Below are 17082 nucleotides of genomic sequence, written 5' to 3' on the forward strand. Positions count from 1 at the left end.
CAAACATGTTATGAGCCTATCTGGTTGAGGTATGAGGAGGCCACGAATGGCAAATATAAGTTAACATTATGTACTTCACTGGTATGGACTGCCAGCACTATGCCAGGGGAAAAAGTCTCCTTTGCACATTTTGGCCACCATCCAACCAACATAAACACAAACAGTCAAAATGTCTGTGGGCTTACTGCATGGCAGTCAGAATTCCATCATTTGGGGGTGGCATATGAATAATCTATCCATAGATTTGGAGACGAGGACTGAAATGCAGGTTTGTAGAAAATAAAAACAGAAAGTGAATAACTGTGCAAGCAAGATAAGTCTCAAAAGTTTATCAGTGTTTTAAATGTATAACACAGTTTACCTGGTGAAGATGGCAGCCAGCTTGTAGCGCTTGCCTCTTGCCAAATAGAAATCAATGTTATGTAATGCACAAGAGCCATATTAGTGTTTGTATTTGATATGAACCTGCTTTGCAGTAATAAACATATCTGCTTGACATGATGCACATGAGGCCATTTTCCACCCTTTATTATTAGGCTCTAGAAACCCAGGCTAGAAAAAAAATCCAGACACATCTGTGCAGGATATGTAAAACATTGCTATCAAGCTGTAATAATAACAACAACAACAATAATAATAAGAATTATAATAACTTTTTTGTATAGCAGTTTTCAAAACAAACTTACAAAGTGCTTTACAAGACAAAATAAAAAAATGGTAGAAAACAATGATGAAACATTTTAAAAGTTAAACAACATTGGGAAGGAAATGTAAAAGTAAGAGGAGCTGGCTACCCTAAAAGATCTATCTTTAGAACCAAGATAGATCCACTATATGGCAGTGGTTCCCAATTTTGGCGTTTTGGATTTGGTCTTGGTCCTGTGATAGCCTGGCGGCCTGTCCGGGGTGTCTCCCCACCTGCCACCCAGTGGCTGCTGGGATAGGCTTCAGCATCCCCACAACCCTGAGAGCAGGATAAGTGGTTTGGATAATGGATGGATGGATGGACGGGATTTGGTCTTTCATTAGAGAAATCAGCTGAGACACAAAAATAAGTTTTAAATTTTACCATGTTTCTGGCCATTGTTGCTACCCTCAGAAAAACATACCCAAAGCCATCAGAGTAGACAAGGCTGACAACCCTTACTTCAGCCTTGGTTCATGAGCCTCCTGTTTCATTTGCACCAGTCCAGGCCTCTTCCTCTGTCATCTCCCTGATGCCATACTAGTGGACAGCCCTGAAAATCTGCTCTGTGGAATGTAAATGATTCACAATGTACAAATTAGAAATATTTATTAACATATAATATAATGTAGGTCAGAAGTGTTGGATTACAGCAATGGATTTTCTTCAGCAAAATCTAGTTTGTCCTTGGAATGAATAAGATGAACCTGGGAATATGACAACTTTGATTCCACTTGAAAAAAGGGTTCAGTATAGCAAGAGGCAGCAGATGTAATCATTAAATGGCCGCTTTGATAATATCTAACCCTCTGGTTTCCACTCTAATGTGAAATCACTCTCAAACACAGACACACACACACAGACACACACACACACGCACACGCACACCAAAACCTCTGAGCGTCATTACCTGGAAGGTAAAGGTTCTTCTTGTTAACATGTTGTTATCTCTATGCATCCCTATTTAGTTAATGTAATGGAGGACAGCTCCCCTTCTGGTCAGGTTATGCATGTGCAGTGTATTGCCCCTTCTAGGCGGGAGTCTCTTGTCATGCGCAGTTGTGGTGGTGCGGATGCCGAGAGCAAGTTGCTGGTCGCTTGGTATCGTGAAGAAATGGAGTGAATAAAGTCGGTTTCACTGAAGATAAACGTCGTGTTTATTCAGAACAAGTTTAGTAGTCAACATTGGTAGCAGAGGACGGTTAGCAGAAAATGGCTTCTGCTAGCTACAAAGTTCCACCGAAGTTCGATGAGTCCCGACCGTACGAGAGTTGGAAAAATGAATTTGCTATGTGGAAGCTCGTTACTGAGCTGGATAAGAAGAAACAGGCCCTTGCTGTCGTCCTGGGGCTTGAAGGAAGGGCAAGGGATATCGCCATGGAAATACCCGCTGCAGACTTGAATACAGATGGGGGTATGGACGTTTTAATTGCAAAACTAGATGGAATGTTTCTCAAAGAAGAGAGGGACCGCGCTTACGATGCTTATTCGTATTTTGACTGTATCAAGAAGGACAGTTCTGTGTCCATGGCGGACTATGTGATTGACTTTGAGCAGCGATACAATAGAATGAAAAAGTATGATATGACTCTTCCCGATGCCGTATTAGCTTTTAAACTTTTGGATACGGCTTGTCTAGACGAGAAAAATAGGCAAATGGCGCTGACAGCATGTACGGACCTAACGTTTGCGGCAATGAAGTCCGCGCTCAAGAGGATTTTTGGAGGGAAAATACAAGTCGACGCGACTAATGGCATACAAGTAAAAGATGAAGTGTTCTACACAGAGCAGCGCTCGCGAGGAAGATTTAAACGAACAAGTAACGTTGTGCAGCAAGCTGGACAAGAGTCACAGACAACACAGGTTGGACAACAAAAGCCACCGTTACAAGGTACTAACCCACTGGATAGGTTCGGTAGGCGATCAAAATGTGCTGTATGTCAGAGCACGTTCCATTGGGCCAAGGACTGTCCCCACAAGAATAGCGAGCCAGCAAAAGTAGAGGACACATTGTTTACCAAAGCCTCGCTGTCTGAATCAGCATCAGAGATCTTTCTGACTGAGTCGTTAGGGACAGCTATCATTGATACTGCATGTACCCGCACAGTATGCGGAGAAAAGTGGTTGGAAAATTTTGTCGCAGACCTCAGTCTAAGCCAAGTGAACCAGATAGCGCAAAGTGAAATTCCAAGCAGCAGACCATTTCGCTTTGGAGATGGGAATATAGTACATTCCTCCAAAATACTGAAACTGCCTGCAAAAATAGGACAGACAAAATGTCAAGTGGAAACTGAAGTAGTTAAAGCTGATATCCCACTGCTTCTGAGTAAGACTTCACTGAAAAGGGCAGGGACCATTTTGGATATGGAGAATGATAGTGCTGTGATGTTTAATCAAAATATCCCTCTTGAATTAACCAGCTCGGGACACTATTGTATAGATATCAGAGACAAGAGCACAGAAACAAAGCCAATAGAAACTGAAGCACTGACGGCTCCAGAGAACAGCCTGAATGAAGATGAGGTCATCACAGTCACAGAAAATATGACCGCAAATGAGAAACACAAAGTTCTTCTGAAATTGCATAAACAGTTCGGTCACGCCTCCGCCGAGAGGCTACAGCGGCTCATCCATAGCTCTGGAAATAAAGACACAGAGTGTGACACGATTTTGCAGCACATAGTACAGGACTGTGACATTTGCCAGAGATACAGCAAGACGAAGCCAAAGCCTGCTGTGGGCTTGCCTCTTGCTTCAACGTTTAATGAAACGGTGGCAGTAGATTTGCATGAGTTGGAACCAGGGGTATGGTACCTCCACATCATTGATCAATTCACAAGGTTCAGCGCAGGAAGCATTGTAAAAACCAAGAAGTCCTCAGAGATCGTCAAGTCATTTCTTCATACATGGATAGGAATCCACAGCGCCCCCCAGAGGCTCTACAGCGATAACGGAGGAGAATTCAATAATGCAGAGTTCCGTGATATGGCTGAGAACTTTAACATTGAGACGAAAACAACAGCGGGATACAGTCCCTGGAGCAACGGACTAATGGAGAGGCATAATCAGACCCTCACCGACATCATTCTGAAGGTCAGGCGAGAAAGTGGCTGTGACTGGGAAACGGCCCTGGACTGGGCTCTTATGGCTAAGAACAGTATGCATAATGTGCACGGCTACAGTCCACGTCAACTTGTGTATGGTTTGAATCCTAACCTTCCTTCTGTACTGTTTGATAAACCACCCGCAGTAGAGGGTACTACTATGAGTGCTAGAGTAGGAGAGCACATTTCGGCCCTACATGCTGCTAGAAAAGCATTCGCTGAAGCAGAGTGCTCAGAAAGGATAAGACGAGCACTACGTAAACGGCTCAGAGCTACAGATGAAAAATATGACATGGGTGACAAGGTGTATTACAAACGAGCTGAATGTAATGAGTGGAAAGGACCAGGAATTGTTATTGGTCAGGATGGAGCTGTTGTTTTTGTAAGGCATGGTGGAATCTTAGTGCGAGTACATCACTCTAGACTTTCCAAGGTGAACACAAGGGTTAACGAAGAACAAATGGTACAAAATGAAAATGATGCTGAAACAGTAAATGATGAACAAGACACAGAAACAGGAAATGATGAACAAGGTATAAACAATGTAGCTGATGATTTAGCCAGTGAACAAAATAGAGAGAATGAGTTACCTGAAAGTAATGTTGCACAAACTGAAATGGCCCATAAGCCTAATGCACATGATAATCCTGTCCCCTCTGCAGGTATGAGTTTAAAAACAGGACAGACTGTAACATATATGAACAGAGGTGACAATACTCTACTTAGAGCAAGAGTCTTGGGGAGAGCAGGCAAAGCTACAGGGAAATATAAAACATGGTATAACATGCAACATCTAGAGAATAATGGAAGTGATGGGCAGAAGGTATCAGTTGATATCTCAGAAGTTGATAATCTCCACATAGAAACAGACAGAGAAGCTGATGTACTTATAACGAAAGACATCTCATTTGATGCAGCTAAACAGGAAGAAATAAAGAACTGGCACAATAATAATGTCTTCGAGGTAGTTAAAGATGCAGGTCAGAAATATATCTCTACTAGATGGAAAGAAACACCTAAGGGTATTGTGCCTAAAGCACGACTGGTTGCCAGAGGTTTTGAAGAGATAAATATTCAAGAGCTACAAAAGGATTCCCCTACATGTGCTACTGATTCACTTAGACTTATGTTATCAGTGATATGTCAAAACCAGTGGGAAGTGCATTCTATGGACATCAAATCGGCATTTTTACAGGGTATGGAGCTATCCAGGGATATTTATATCCGCCCCCCTACAGAAGCAGGCTGTGAACATGTTGTATGGAAACTTAAGAAATGTGTTTATGGACTTGCAGACGCATCACTATATTGGTACAACAAAGTGAAGGAAATCATGCAGACTACTGGTGGTAGAGTGTCTCAGGTGGATCCAGCAATATTTTATTGGTTGGATGAGCAATGTAAGGTCACTGGGGTGCTTGCATGTCATGTAGATGATTTTCTTTGGTCAGACACGAAAACTCAACTCGCTGACTGTCTCACAAAGAAAGGAGAATGGGACCCGGGTTAAAAGGGTGTTGGATGGACAATTGATTTTGTTCTCAAATGTTTCCATGACATGTTGATTTCTCTGGAAATGTATGTTCCATAATTCACGCTGTGAATTTCATTTTTTTTGTTTTCTGTTTATTTCTTTAAAAAAAGAGAATGAGATTGTTAACATGTTGTTATCTCTATGCATCCCTATTTAGTTAATGTAATGGAGGACAGCTCCCCTTCTGGTCAGGTTATGCATGTGCAGTGTATTGCCCCTTCTAGGCGGGAGTCTCTTGTCATGCGCAGTTGTGTTTATTCAGAACAAGTTTAGTAGTCAACACTTCTGTGTGTTTGTGTTTTCTCCTCAGCACCTGAGCATGGACCTGATTTCTGGAGAGTTCTTCAGGATGATCCATACAGAAACCAGACCAATGTCACTCTGCTATTTAAGGTGTACAAATCTTGTATTTGCACTTGATCAAAATTATTTCTCTGGAGTTGGACTATTTATTCATCAGTCCTGTCTACTTGTATGGTCTGTGTATGTTGTGGCATTTGCCGCACCATTGCTTACAGAGGTATTGGCCTTGAAATCATTTGCACTCACCATAGGAGGAGAGGAATGGAGCGGATCCCATGCACTGTATGTTGAGTCAAATGGCATCCGATTGCATGCAGTAGATTACAATCGGCATCTTAATCTGTTGTGTTCATCAGTCAGCGTCCACGATTTAAACAGTAAAAGGTGAAAAACAAATGAAGAAAGGAAGACATTACTGGAAATAGGAAGGACTTTCTCTTAATAGTTTTCAGAATAAGACCATACCTTATGTTTAAGATTGGCTTGGCGAGACTCCCTACAATCCTTACACAATTTACAAAACTCTCTTGCTTGTCCCATCACTTTTGAAAACCTTGGCATCTTATAGATGTGCCCTTCTCGTTTCTTTTCCTTTCTTTATTTGAATGGCAAACACTGAAGTTGCTCAAGTTTTACTGTTTGAATTGCTTGATACTGACTTGCCTTACAGTGAATAAAAACAATAAGGGTGATGCCCAGTTTGCAACACTAGACCATGTTGTCTGCCAGAATATACATTGACACATTGCAACAGGTGCGGACTACAACACCCTGTCCCACCTGTTTGGAGTAGGTAACTACAATATACAGCTAAGTATGACAAGTGAGTAGGGGTGCTGTATTTGCTTTTCTAATGGAAATATAATCTACTCCTCAAAGTCATGTGCAGAGAGGATATATCTGGCTTGGAGAAACAATCATATTTACATGTATCTAAATCACAGCCATAATGTATCTCTGATCACTTCTCGAGGTGGTTCCGGCAATCAGGTTACAATCCATCACCGCTGTGACTTGGGTGCATTTACACCTTAATTTGTATGTGGTTAAATTTATCAGATCTGCAAAGGTGCATGTTAAGTGTGAATAGGGTAAAAAGGGAAATTATTGGATTTTATTTCATCTCAGCCCAAAACAAAAAAGCACACTAATAAACAAAAAGGGGGGGGGGAAATCTATCATTCTGTGGTTTCCACTTTTCCCCACAGGATATGCAACTAAAAGGACGCTCCTACTGCTTAGATGGATTTGTAATTCAGCACCAGACATCCGGGGGTGCTGTTTTTCGTGAACGGCTAGAGCAGGCGGCCTCCTACAGCTTTGAGTGGAGCCAGGAGGTTCACACTGTGACTGTGGGAGCCTTCAACAGCCTGGGGAGCTCGACCAATAACATCAACATGACACTAGACAGACAGCCCAAACGTGAGTCAGCAGGGAAACCTGCCGAGAACGGTGGGAGGAAGGGAGGGTTTTCATATGCTCTGTTGTGTTTATATTTTGTAGAATCTCGTGTTATGAAGTGTCCTCACCTAAAGGCAATCTCACTTCTTGCAGCGATTGTATGCAGATTGAGGCAGACTGGATACCTGCACAGGCTTGCATCTATTGGTCATTAGTACTCTAGATCAGCGTTTCCCAGCCCAGTCCTCAAGGAAACCCTATCCTGCAGATTTTCATTGTAACCCTGCATAGGTAGCCCTGCTTGTACTTAATCAATCATCTCACAGCACTTAATTATGCAAGGTGTGCAACATATGACATAATTCATTGCTGATTGGTTGAGTAACTACAAACAGGTACCTATTCAGGGTTGCAAAGAAAATCTGCAGGATAAGGGTTCCTTGAGGACTGGGTTGGGAAACACTGCTCTAGATCAGTGTTGTGTGCTAAAGCAGCAGTGCAGCTGAGTAGCACAGTTGTCAACAATACACATTTTAAAAGGACTCCATCTGCTATAATGCAACTAATGTGTGATCTATAAAACGTCTATGGTGTGAAGACCATTGCAGTGGAACTGACAATGCAACACATTCTCATCCCATGACGACTTACGTTGATGCCGTTAATGAAGCATCAACATAGTATTGAGTGCAGGGTGCCATTCGGCGTCTTTATAGACATGCAGCGGGTGTTCCATAGACACCAATGTGACATTTACGCGCTCATTTTTGAATATTAATGACAATGTTATGAGGCAGTTATTATTAGCTTAGGCAATGGTTAAGTTTAAGGTTAATGTTAGGGTAGTGGTTAACCCACTGTATTTCATACGAATGCCAAGGGTCAGGTTTAAGGGGTTAGGTGTATGTGTAGGCAGAGAGAGCTCTCCCACCTTGTGGGATTTAGGGTGTAATTATAGCTCAGAAGACAATTGAAACGATATTGATTAGATCATTTAATATTGTATAAAAGATTAAATTAAGGGGTATTATTATCTAGTCAAACCCAAAGGTGCAAAATGAAAGTCATGCGATCTACCTGTTAATGCTGACTGGATTCAATGACACTGTCCTTTTTTTTATTTTGGTGCCCCATCAGATATACTTCCCAGAATTACACGTTTGGTAATCATGTTTAGATTGATGAACATTAACCTCTCCGTGCACTGGACTCAATATTATTTAAAAGTAAACATGCTTGGTCATCCGGGTGGTATGGCGGTCTATTCCATTGCCTACCAACACGGGGATCGCCGGTTCGAATCCCCGTGTTACCTCCAGCTTGGTCAGGTGCCCCAACAGACAAAATTCGCCGTGTCTGCGGGTGGGAAGCCGGATGTGGGTATGTGTCCTGGTCGCTGCACTAGCGCCGCCTCTGGTCGGTTGGGGCGCCGGTTACGGGGGAAGGGGATCTGGGGGGGGAATAGTGTGATCCTCCCCCACGCTACGTCCCCCTGGCGAAGCTCCTCACTGTCAGGTGAAAAGAAGTGGCTGGCGACTCCACATGTATGGGAGGAGGCATGTGGTAGTCTGCAGCCCTCCCCGGCTCGGCAGAGGGGGTGGAGCAGCGACCGGGATGGCTCAGAAGAGTGGGGTAATTGGCCAAGCACAATTTGGGAGAAAAAGGAGGGGGAAGTAAAAAAAAAAAGAAAAAGTAAACATGCTTAAACAATTTTCAGTTCTCTTGTGAGTCATTATGACCAGTTTAATGCCTCACTGGCTAATGGAACCAATAGGAACATGCATCTCGCAAAGGTGGTCTATAGTTTCCTGTTCATTTGCATTGAGAGGCACTAAGAGCTGCACTTTAACGCAGGAAAATAAAAACATGCCTATGATATTGAAAGCCTAGGGAGTGGGGGGGGGGCATTAGTCTAGTAGCACTAATAGAGCAAGCTAGGTTGGAGCTCTTAATGGCAGCACTCCATGTAATACTGTGTTTGAGCCTTTAAATGCATAAATGTTCGCTTTGTGTAAGCAAGGGATCGTGTCTGTGTTTGTCCTTGCAAAAGTCTCTGTATGCATTTGCTCGTCTTTCCCATCACTCCCATAATTCAATGAAATGTTCATTATACAACTCATTGGCTAAAACCTGTAAAAGCTGTTTACTGTTTTTCCGTTGAAACATGTGGCATGTTTTGTTACAGGGCAACTGAGTCAATATTTTATTTTTAACAAATGTTCCACAATATTCCGGTAAATTCAGGAGACCGGAACATAAACAAAGTTGCACCCCAGAACAGAACTGTGTAAGAGGTTTTTACTTTGCTTTGTAAGACGGGGAAGGCAACGAGACCTGAATGACCAGATGAGATGTAGAGTTCATGCTGACTTTTCCAAACCTGCAGTTTTGTCTGCAACTGATGAGTTTTTAATGGGCAATGTCTTTTCTGTTGTACCTGCAGGTTATCTAGTGGCAAGTTTCTGTCTTCAGATGGCCAATTAGGTTCAATTAAACATCTTTTAGCACTCTTATATTCTCTATTCTTCTCCATTTAATATGTTGATGTTGCAGATCTGATCCTGTGATTCTATTATATTCGATTCAGCCCTCTCATTGCTGTCCTCTGTTTGCTGCAGGGCATTGTGTGCGATTCTTCCATGTGTTGGTGCTCAACAATACTTGTGTGTCTCTGTCATGGAGTCTGATGGACAACTGCTCTGCGCCCATTGCCATGGTGGTTCAGTGGTCAGCAGAGAGGCAACAGGATGCTGGCAGACAAAACAGCCAAAGTGCAGAAACTTGGGCCAGGCTCCCCTACACAGATGGCACATTCTACCTAAAGGGTAACCTTTTCTATTCATACATCCCCCATTACATCTCTTATCTTCCCCTCCACTGTCGTAGATTTGAAATGAAAAGGAATTGGTAGAAATATAACATTGAAAACAGGACGCTTGCATCTATAATACCCTATAAGCATCTATAACGCCCTATAAGTGTAGCTATAAGTCATTGTAAGATTCATTATAACCATGTATATGCCCCCACAACACCTCATAACCACCTTTATGATACATTATGTCAATTTAAAACGGATTTATGCATTATGAATATGTCATCATTAGCCTGTTTATCTGTCAAATGTCATAATGCATCATAGCCAACTTGTTTTGCTGGAGTTTTGTAGAGATGCATAATGAGACTTCAGTACTATTTCCCAGTCTTCAGCCATAGCCGTTAGTCATTGTAATACACATTATAGGAAAGTATGGGCGTTATAGATGCAATAGATGCTTATAGGGCATTATAGATGCTTATAGGATGTTATAGATGCTTATAGGGTGTTATAGATGCAAGCTTCATAGAAAGTGTTACCCAGAATTAATTCTGATTATATATAATATCTTATAGGCAATTTCTTTGGGTCAGAGGAGTATGGCTTCACCTTGTATCCTGTGTTTGCTGATGCAGAAGGGGAGCCGGTGCACACCATAGGTAAGCTTTACTTCCAGAGCTGAATGATGTTGCAGTGTCATCGTTGCTTATACCACGGCCACGAAGAATACTGGTGTCCGATTGGCTGTACTGTGTGCCCTAAAACCATATAATGCACACATAGTTTGGCTAAGGTTTAATCACTGTTCTAAATTCATATGCTGGCCAAAGGTTTGCTATGCAACCATAAACATTTAGTGCACTGAACATTTAGAGTTCGCTTAGCGGCTAGCTGTTGCTTTACAACTTTTTTTTTGTTTTTGGATTCTCCCCCCCCCCCCCCATTTTTCTCCCCAACTGTACACCCCCTCTGCCAATCCTGGGAGGGCTGAAGACGACCACATGCCTCCTCCGATACATGTGGAGTCGCCAGCCGCTTCTTTTTTTTCTTTTCTTTTTTTTATACATTTATTTCGGATTTTCTCCCAATTTAGTGGCCAATCAATCCCTATTTTAATTCAAACACCCACCCTCGTACTGCGTGCCTTCACCAACTGCATCTCTCTGGCCGGCAGTCTCGAAGGAGACGCCTCCCCACTTTCGTGACAAGGCGACTCCAGGCCGAACCACTGTTTTTTCCGACACACCCAGAGATGCATTCATATGACGAACACAAGCCGACTCCGCCCCCCTCCCGAAGACTGCGTTGCCAATATTGCTGCTTCATCGAGTCCGGCCGCCAGCCTCTTCTTTTCACCTGACAGTGAGGAGTTTCGCCAGGGGGACGTAGTGTGTGGGAGGACCACGCTATTCCCTTCGGCCCCCCCAAACAGGCCCCGACCGACCAGAGGAGGCGCTACTGCAGCGATCAAGGACACATAACCCACATCCGGCTTCCCACCCGCAGACACGGCCTGCTTTATAAGCTTTTAATTCTGAGCCCAAAACATTCAACAAAAAAACAAGTGAATGCTTTTATTTCAATTCTTTATGTGACCACGGTATAACCAGGATAATCCACTCCAAGGTGTGCATTAAAGAATTTCCCTTACATGCATTACAGTCTGCATTTCATACAGGAAGACACCGTCTTCGCAGAACCTTTGTATCAGCCATGTTCTGCAGGACACTTGCAACAAGTTATTAGAGATAATGTTTATTTTCTCTATTTTTCCGTAGCCACGAGAGGGGACCCTGCGGCCTACATGCTTCTGACAACAATCACCTTCCTGTCTATCGTTCTCTTTGTGACTCTCGTCCTCTCCCAAAACCAGTAAGAGTACATCTCCTCTTGAAAACAAAACACTTAAACACTTGTCCTGCTGCATGAAACCTTCAGTGTTAAAAGTCAGTTTGTCAGGAATTTAGAAAACAACACCCCTCTCCTTTCCAGGTCATGTATATTCAAATTATAATGGGGGTTTTGAATGGGTTTCACAGGTGTTATGCTGACAAAATTGGCTACCAAAATCATGGCATCATGAAAACAGTGTCGCTGTATTGACGCAGGAGGTAACCTCTGGCATCTGCAAACATGTGGCAGGTGTTCCATAGACTCCAATGTAAAATGTCTGCCCTGATTTTTTGAATATTAATTACATATAGTAGTGGTTAAGGTTAGGGTTAAGTTAAGGTAGAGGTTACATTTGGGGTTAAAGGTCAGGTAGCGGTTAATCTGATGCATCTCAGGGTTAAGATTAGTGTAAGTGGGCATCCGGGTAGCGTAGCGGTCTATTCGGTTGCCTACCAACACGAGGATCGGCGGTTCGAGTCCCCATGTTACCTCCAGCTTGGCAGATGGAGAAAGAGGGATAAGTTTAGGGATAGAAGGATGCAAGCTGATGAACCTGCTCCATCTTGTTTCCAGGATGAAGAAGTTTGTGTGGAAGGATGTTCCCAACCCCAACAACTGTTCCTGGGCCAAAGGGCTCGATTTCAAAAAGGTATGACACACTACAGAGGGAAGAGACTTATGGTGTTTTCACACTTGGTCCGTTTCAGCCCTCCAAATGAACTCAGAGCGATTAGTCAGCTTTTTTTGCGCATATGTGAACACTCCAAACGAACTCAGACCCCTCTAAATCGAACCGAACTCAGACCACTCGGGAGGTGGTCTGAGTTCGATTTGATTTTGGTCCACGAATCAGTTCGCTTAATCTGTGCATTGTGAACACAAAGCGCTCTCGGTTCGCTTCGCCCTTTGCTATTGTATTTTCGCCCTCCAGGCTTGCCATAGACAGAACTGGGACACTCGAAAAAACAAATGACATGGAGTCATGGCCGCAAGCAAGACTAGTGGACGAGGAGCAGTTTGGTCCGAGGACGAAACTACTGCACTACTCCAGATATGGAATGAAGAACAAATCAAACGACAACTGTTTGGTTTTCCTCCAGTTTGCAGTTCATATGAAAGCGAGGGGCTTTGATAGGACCGCACTGCAGCGCCGCGTCGAAGTAAAAAAAACTACGTCAAAAGTACTCGACCACACGCGATAACATGAGAAAAAGGTCTGAGCTCCAGAGTAACTCTAGTAGTGTGAACAGAAAGAGGACTGAGGCCCCATCAGAGCTGTAGTGGACCAGAAAGAGAACCGAGTCCTCTTTCCAATGAACTGACAATGTGAACGGAAGGAGAACTGAGTCCCTTTTCTGTTGGTCCACTTTTAAGAGGACGAGTTTGGTTCGTTTAAAGAGAACTATATGTGAAAACGCGCTTAAACTGTTGGATTGTAGGTTCAAAAGTATTATGAAACCCTTGATTACTTCAGGGAAATTAAAACAAAATAGTCAATGATTGTTGTTCACAAATTAAAATTCTTTGTGATGGGTGTCCGGGAAGCATAGTGGTCTATTCCATTGCCTACCAACATTGGGGTCGCCGGTTCGAATCCCCGTGTTACCTCCGGCTTGGTCGGGCGTCCTACAGACACAATTTGCCATGTCTGCGGGTGGGAAGCCAGATGTGGATATATGTCCTGGTCGTTGCACTAGCGCCTCCTCTGGTCGGTCAACTACCAGATCACACTGGGGGGAATAGCGTGATCCTGCCACACGTTACTTCCCCCTGGCGAAACTCCTCACCGTCAGGTGAAAAGAAACGGTTGGTGACTCCACATGTATCGGAGGACGCATGTGGTAGTCTGCAGCTCTCCGCTGATTGGCAGAGGGGGTGGAGCACTGACCAGGACGGCTTGCTCCACCCCCTCTGCCACCCAACTGAAGTGTCCTCACCTTTTAACCACGTAATTTATATTGGATGTTTTTTATGTCAAATTCTGTGCTGCTCATTATTTAAATGGAAAACCTGTTTTTCATCCTCTTTTTTTTAAATGCATGCTCAAAAATCCAGATAATGAAATCACAGAAAGTTGAACCAGTTCATCTGAGCACAGCGTTTATTGAGAGAAACGTTTCATCACTCATCTGCAGTCGGTTTAGACTGAAGAGGACATTTAGATGAGTGATGAAACATTTCTCTCAATAAAAATTATGTCCAGATGAACTGATTCAACTTTCTGTGACTTTTTCATCACTTTCAGTTTCAGTCTTTCGGGTATTTTTTGGTGTAGGTGTTGCACAACTGAAACATAATTTCCCTCATTTACCTAATAGTAGATACAGATAATGGGTGTTTTTCTGCCTAACAGGTAGTTGGCACTCCTAGCCTTAGTGATACCACGAAATATGAATTTCACCTCCTTGTGAGAGAAAAAACTCATGGGTGACCATCGCCCACATTACTGAAATGTCAACTCTAATGATTGCTATCTTTTTGACTTCTTTCATCCATACAGGCTCTGATATCCTTTTATAACTTGCCTCTTACCATCTATGTTTGCACCTTTCTTTAAAGGTGGACACCCTTGACCACCTGTTCCAACTCCCAGAGGGTCTGGCAGCTTGGCCATTGCTGTTGCCTCCAGAGAAGATTTCCCAAGCTGTTGTAGCAGACAAGCCAGACATCCCAGTTTTAACCGCAGCCATGGTCCAAGCTCCTCCCATTTCCTTTTCTCCGGACCCTGTCTCTTCTCCCGTCATCTGCCTAGCGTCAGGGTTGACCCCACGGCTCGACCAGACTAAATCTGATGACATTGTGGGAGCAGCGCCCTCCCTGACTCCCACAGTGGGTATCTTAGTGACATCAGCTCCTCAGTTAATTGACAGACAGATGGATGATATCCAACCAGGGATCTTTCCCGGTACTATGGAAAGCTCTGCACAGTCATCAGTCACCTATGCCACTGTGCTCCTCTCTGACCCGGGGCAGGACCAGCCTTCACTTCACCTACACTATAAGGAGGGCAGTGGAAGCAGCTCCAGCGATGAGGGAAACTTCTCTGCCAACAATTCTGACATTTCTGGATCATTCCCTGGAGGCCTGTGGGAGCTGGAGAGTTGCCGAGGTGGGGAGGCAGACGATCCGCGGCGCTCCTGCTCCTACAACTCTGTGGAAGAGTTTTCCGAGACATCTGAACAGGATGAGGACGAAGGGATGAGAGAAGAGAAGGACCTGTATTATATGGCAGAGGAGGTGGAGGAGGAGGAGGAGGAGGAGGAAAGAGAACAAGTGGAGAAAGGGGAAACAAAGATTGGGCTTCTTGAAAATGCAGTTTTGAGCAGAAAGGATTGTTGTGTGGAATCAAACCCATTACTTGGACCCGGGGACTCTAACAAGCCTAATGAGCTGGCATCCGGGTCAATGGGTGGTTTCTCCTTATTGTATCTGCCCCAATTCAGAACTGCCTCGTGCACAGAAAGCACCCCCAGGCTATGAGCTAAGGCGCTATGTTGAGAACTGACACAAATGCACTTTTTAAAAAAATGCATATGATGTTGTAGTTGAATGTGCCATACATCACAGCGTGTTGCCGGAACTGGTTTTCATGATTTTCCTGGTAAGCCTAGTGAAGTGTGATGTCACAAAGTGTAAAATACCTCGCCTGAATAAGTCACTCAAAGTGTAGCTATTCGCTAATGCTGCTATTGTGTACTGTGGGGGGAAAAGCAAGAGGTAGGAGGATAGGAGGGCGCGTTCCTGTAATCTGCAATTATTTCTTTCTTAAATGGGTTTAGGTTTAAGCCTAACTTCTACTGTACCAAACTGCTCCTCTTCAAGTGGCTTTGTAGTGGTTTCTGTGGCGGGCGAGTGGCTACCGGGGGTAAATGGGTATTATGAGACGTGCTAACACCTGGGTTAATTTCAGCAATTATTTGGTCTATGGTAAGGTCAATTTACCCTTAATCGGGTGTCAAAGCAGTGTGTGGTAAGTAACCGGGTAGGTGGGCACATGTCTGTATACCTGCATTTACCCGTGCCCACCTTGCTGCTAAAATGTAAGAGCAGCCATTCTGAATGCTGCCAGGGCCACGAGGGGGAACGAGGAGGAGATTCAAACCGAAAAGAGAAAACGTTTGCTCTCCTCCGAGCACATTCGACTTTGAAGTTAAAAGCACACGTGTTTCTGTTGAAAGCTGCCGCTGCGACTGACTCATTAACTGACTCACTGACTGGAAAAGTATTTTGCGGAGGATGCAAAAGCCGTTGGAAGAGACCGGCGGCGGCCCTTTGTGCTCGAATTCAAACACAACTATGAGGGACAGTTTGCAGACTGTAATTTGCAATGATGACATTACCTGCCAACATAAACAGTGTGTGTCATTCCATTGTGAGATACTCTAGTTGAGATGTTAAAAATTTGTGAGACATTGTGCTTAATTTTTCTGTGCTTTTTAGTTTCAACTGAAAGCTGTAAAAGGATGTAAACAAAAGACATTAGAATGTACATTTGAGCCCAGTGGATGAACATGTATGAAAACAATCCTGGAGCATGGTTTGGGTTTAAAATTTGTATATTCAGATATCTTGTGTGTTTCTAGATGCAAAGCACCTCATGGAGCTAGCTTTTAACTCACTCACTCACTCAAGATTCTCCACAAAGGAGAGCGGGTCACGTGCACAGCACTAGGGGTGCTCTGCAAGAGTTGTGCATTGCATCCATGACACTGTGTGTCCTTAATTGGGAAAAGCTAAGTATTTATTGTGAATAGTTGTGATTTCTTGAACAAGGTGGAAATTATACATTTCCTGATTTACTGTCTTCTAATGTATTAGACGACGTACCGTGCATGTGTTGGCCGTGCACAATAAAATATTGCACTACAAATTGTCAGGAAAAAGAGTGGACCAGCGGTGCAAAGATGGCAGCCACCATGTGTGATGTCAGCATTATTTTCATGACTGTCACACAGGGCAAAAGGTCAAAATATTAAGTTCATTGCTCTTGCCAGTTCAGACAGACTAGATGTGTGTACTGTGGGATGAGTAACGGCAAAAGACAATGACATTACTCCAAAAGGCTGCCTTCTCTGTGTGCATCACTATTCTGGTGTTTTAAGCATAAATATTGGGAGAATAAATAGCTTATTTCTGCTAAAAACCCGTGATTATGTCTGTGTCTTGATATGAACCTGTGTGCTTATGTGCCTGTGCACCGTTAACATGCACACACACGTTCACATACACACCCTGGGTGTTGCGAGGAAACAAATCCCAGATTTCACTTGGATGCTGGAGAAGCATGTGTAACTAACGAGAACCACACAAAGGAGCTAACACACAGGAGCCCAGCTGTTCCTCT

The 17082-nt window shown here is 43.6% G+C and overlaps 1 protein-coding gene across 2 annotated transcripts in view; it reads left to right on the forward strand.

The window, feature by feature from the left end:
• Positions 1–16877, forward strand: part of lepr (leptin receptor) — a 56355-nt gene extending 39478 nt beyond the window's left edge. For both annotated transcript variants that reach the window (XM_056276029.1, XM_056276030.1), the window contains 7 exons: positions 5634–5716; positions 6835–7048; positions 9646–9852; positions 10421–10504; positions 11624–11717; positions 12312–12387; positions 14298–16877. In XM_056276029.1, the coding sequence (XP_056132004.1) occupies positions 5634–5716; positions 6835–7048; positions 9646–9852; positions 10421–10504; positions 11624–11717; positions 12312–12387; positions 14298–15218 (1679 nt within the window). In that variant the 3' untranslated portion in view covers positions 15219–16877. The remainder of the gene's footprint in view (positions 1–5633; positions 5717–6834; positions 7049–9645; positions 9853–10420; positions 10505–11623; positions 11718–12311; positions 12388–14297) is intronic.
• Positions 16878–17082: the final 205 nt, after the last annotated feature.

This window comes from Lampris incognitus, chromosome 3 (genome assembly GCF_029633865.1).
Source record: "Lampris incognitus isolate fLamInc1 chromosome 3, fLamInc1.hap2, whole genome shotgun sequence".
Classification (NCBI taxonomy): domain Eukaryota; kingdom Metazoa; phylum Chordata; class Actinopteri; order Lampriformes; family Lampridae; genus Lampris; species Lampris incognitus.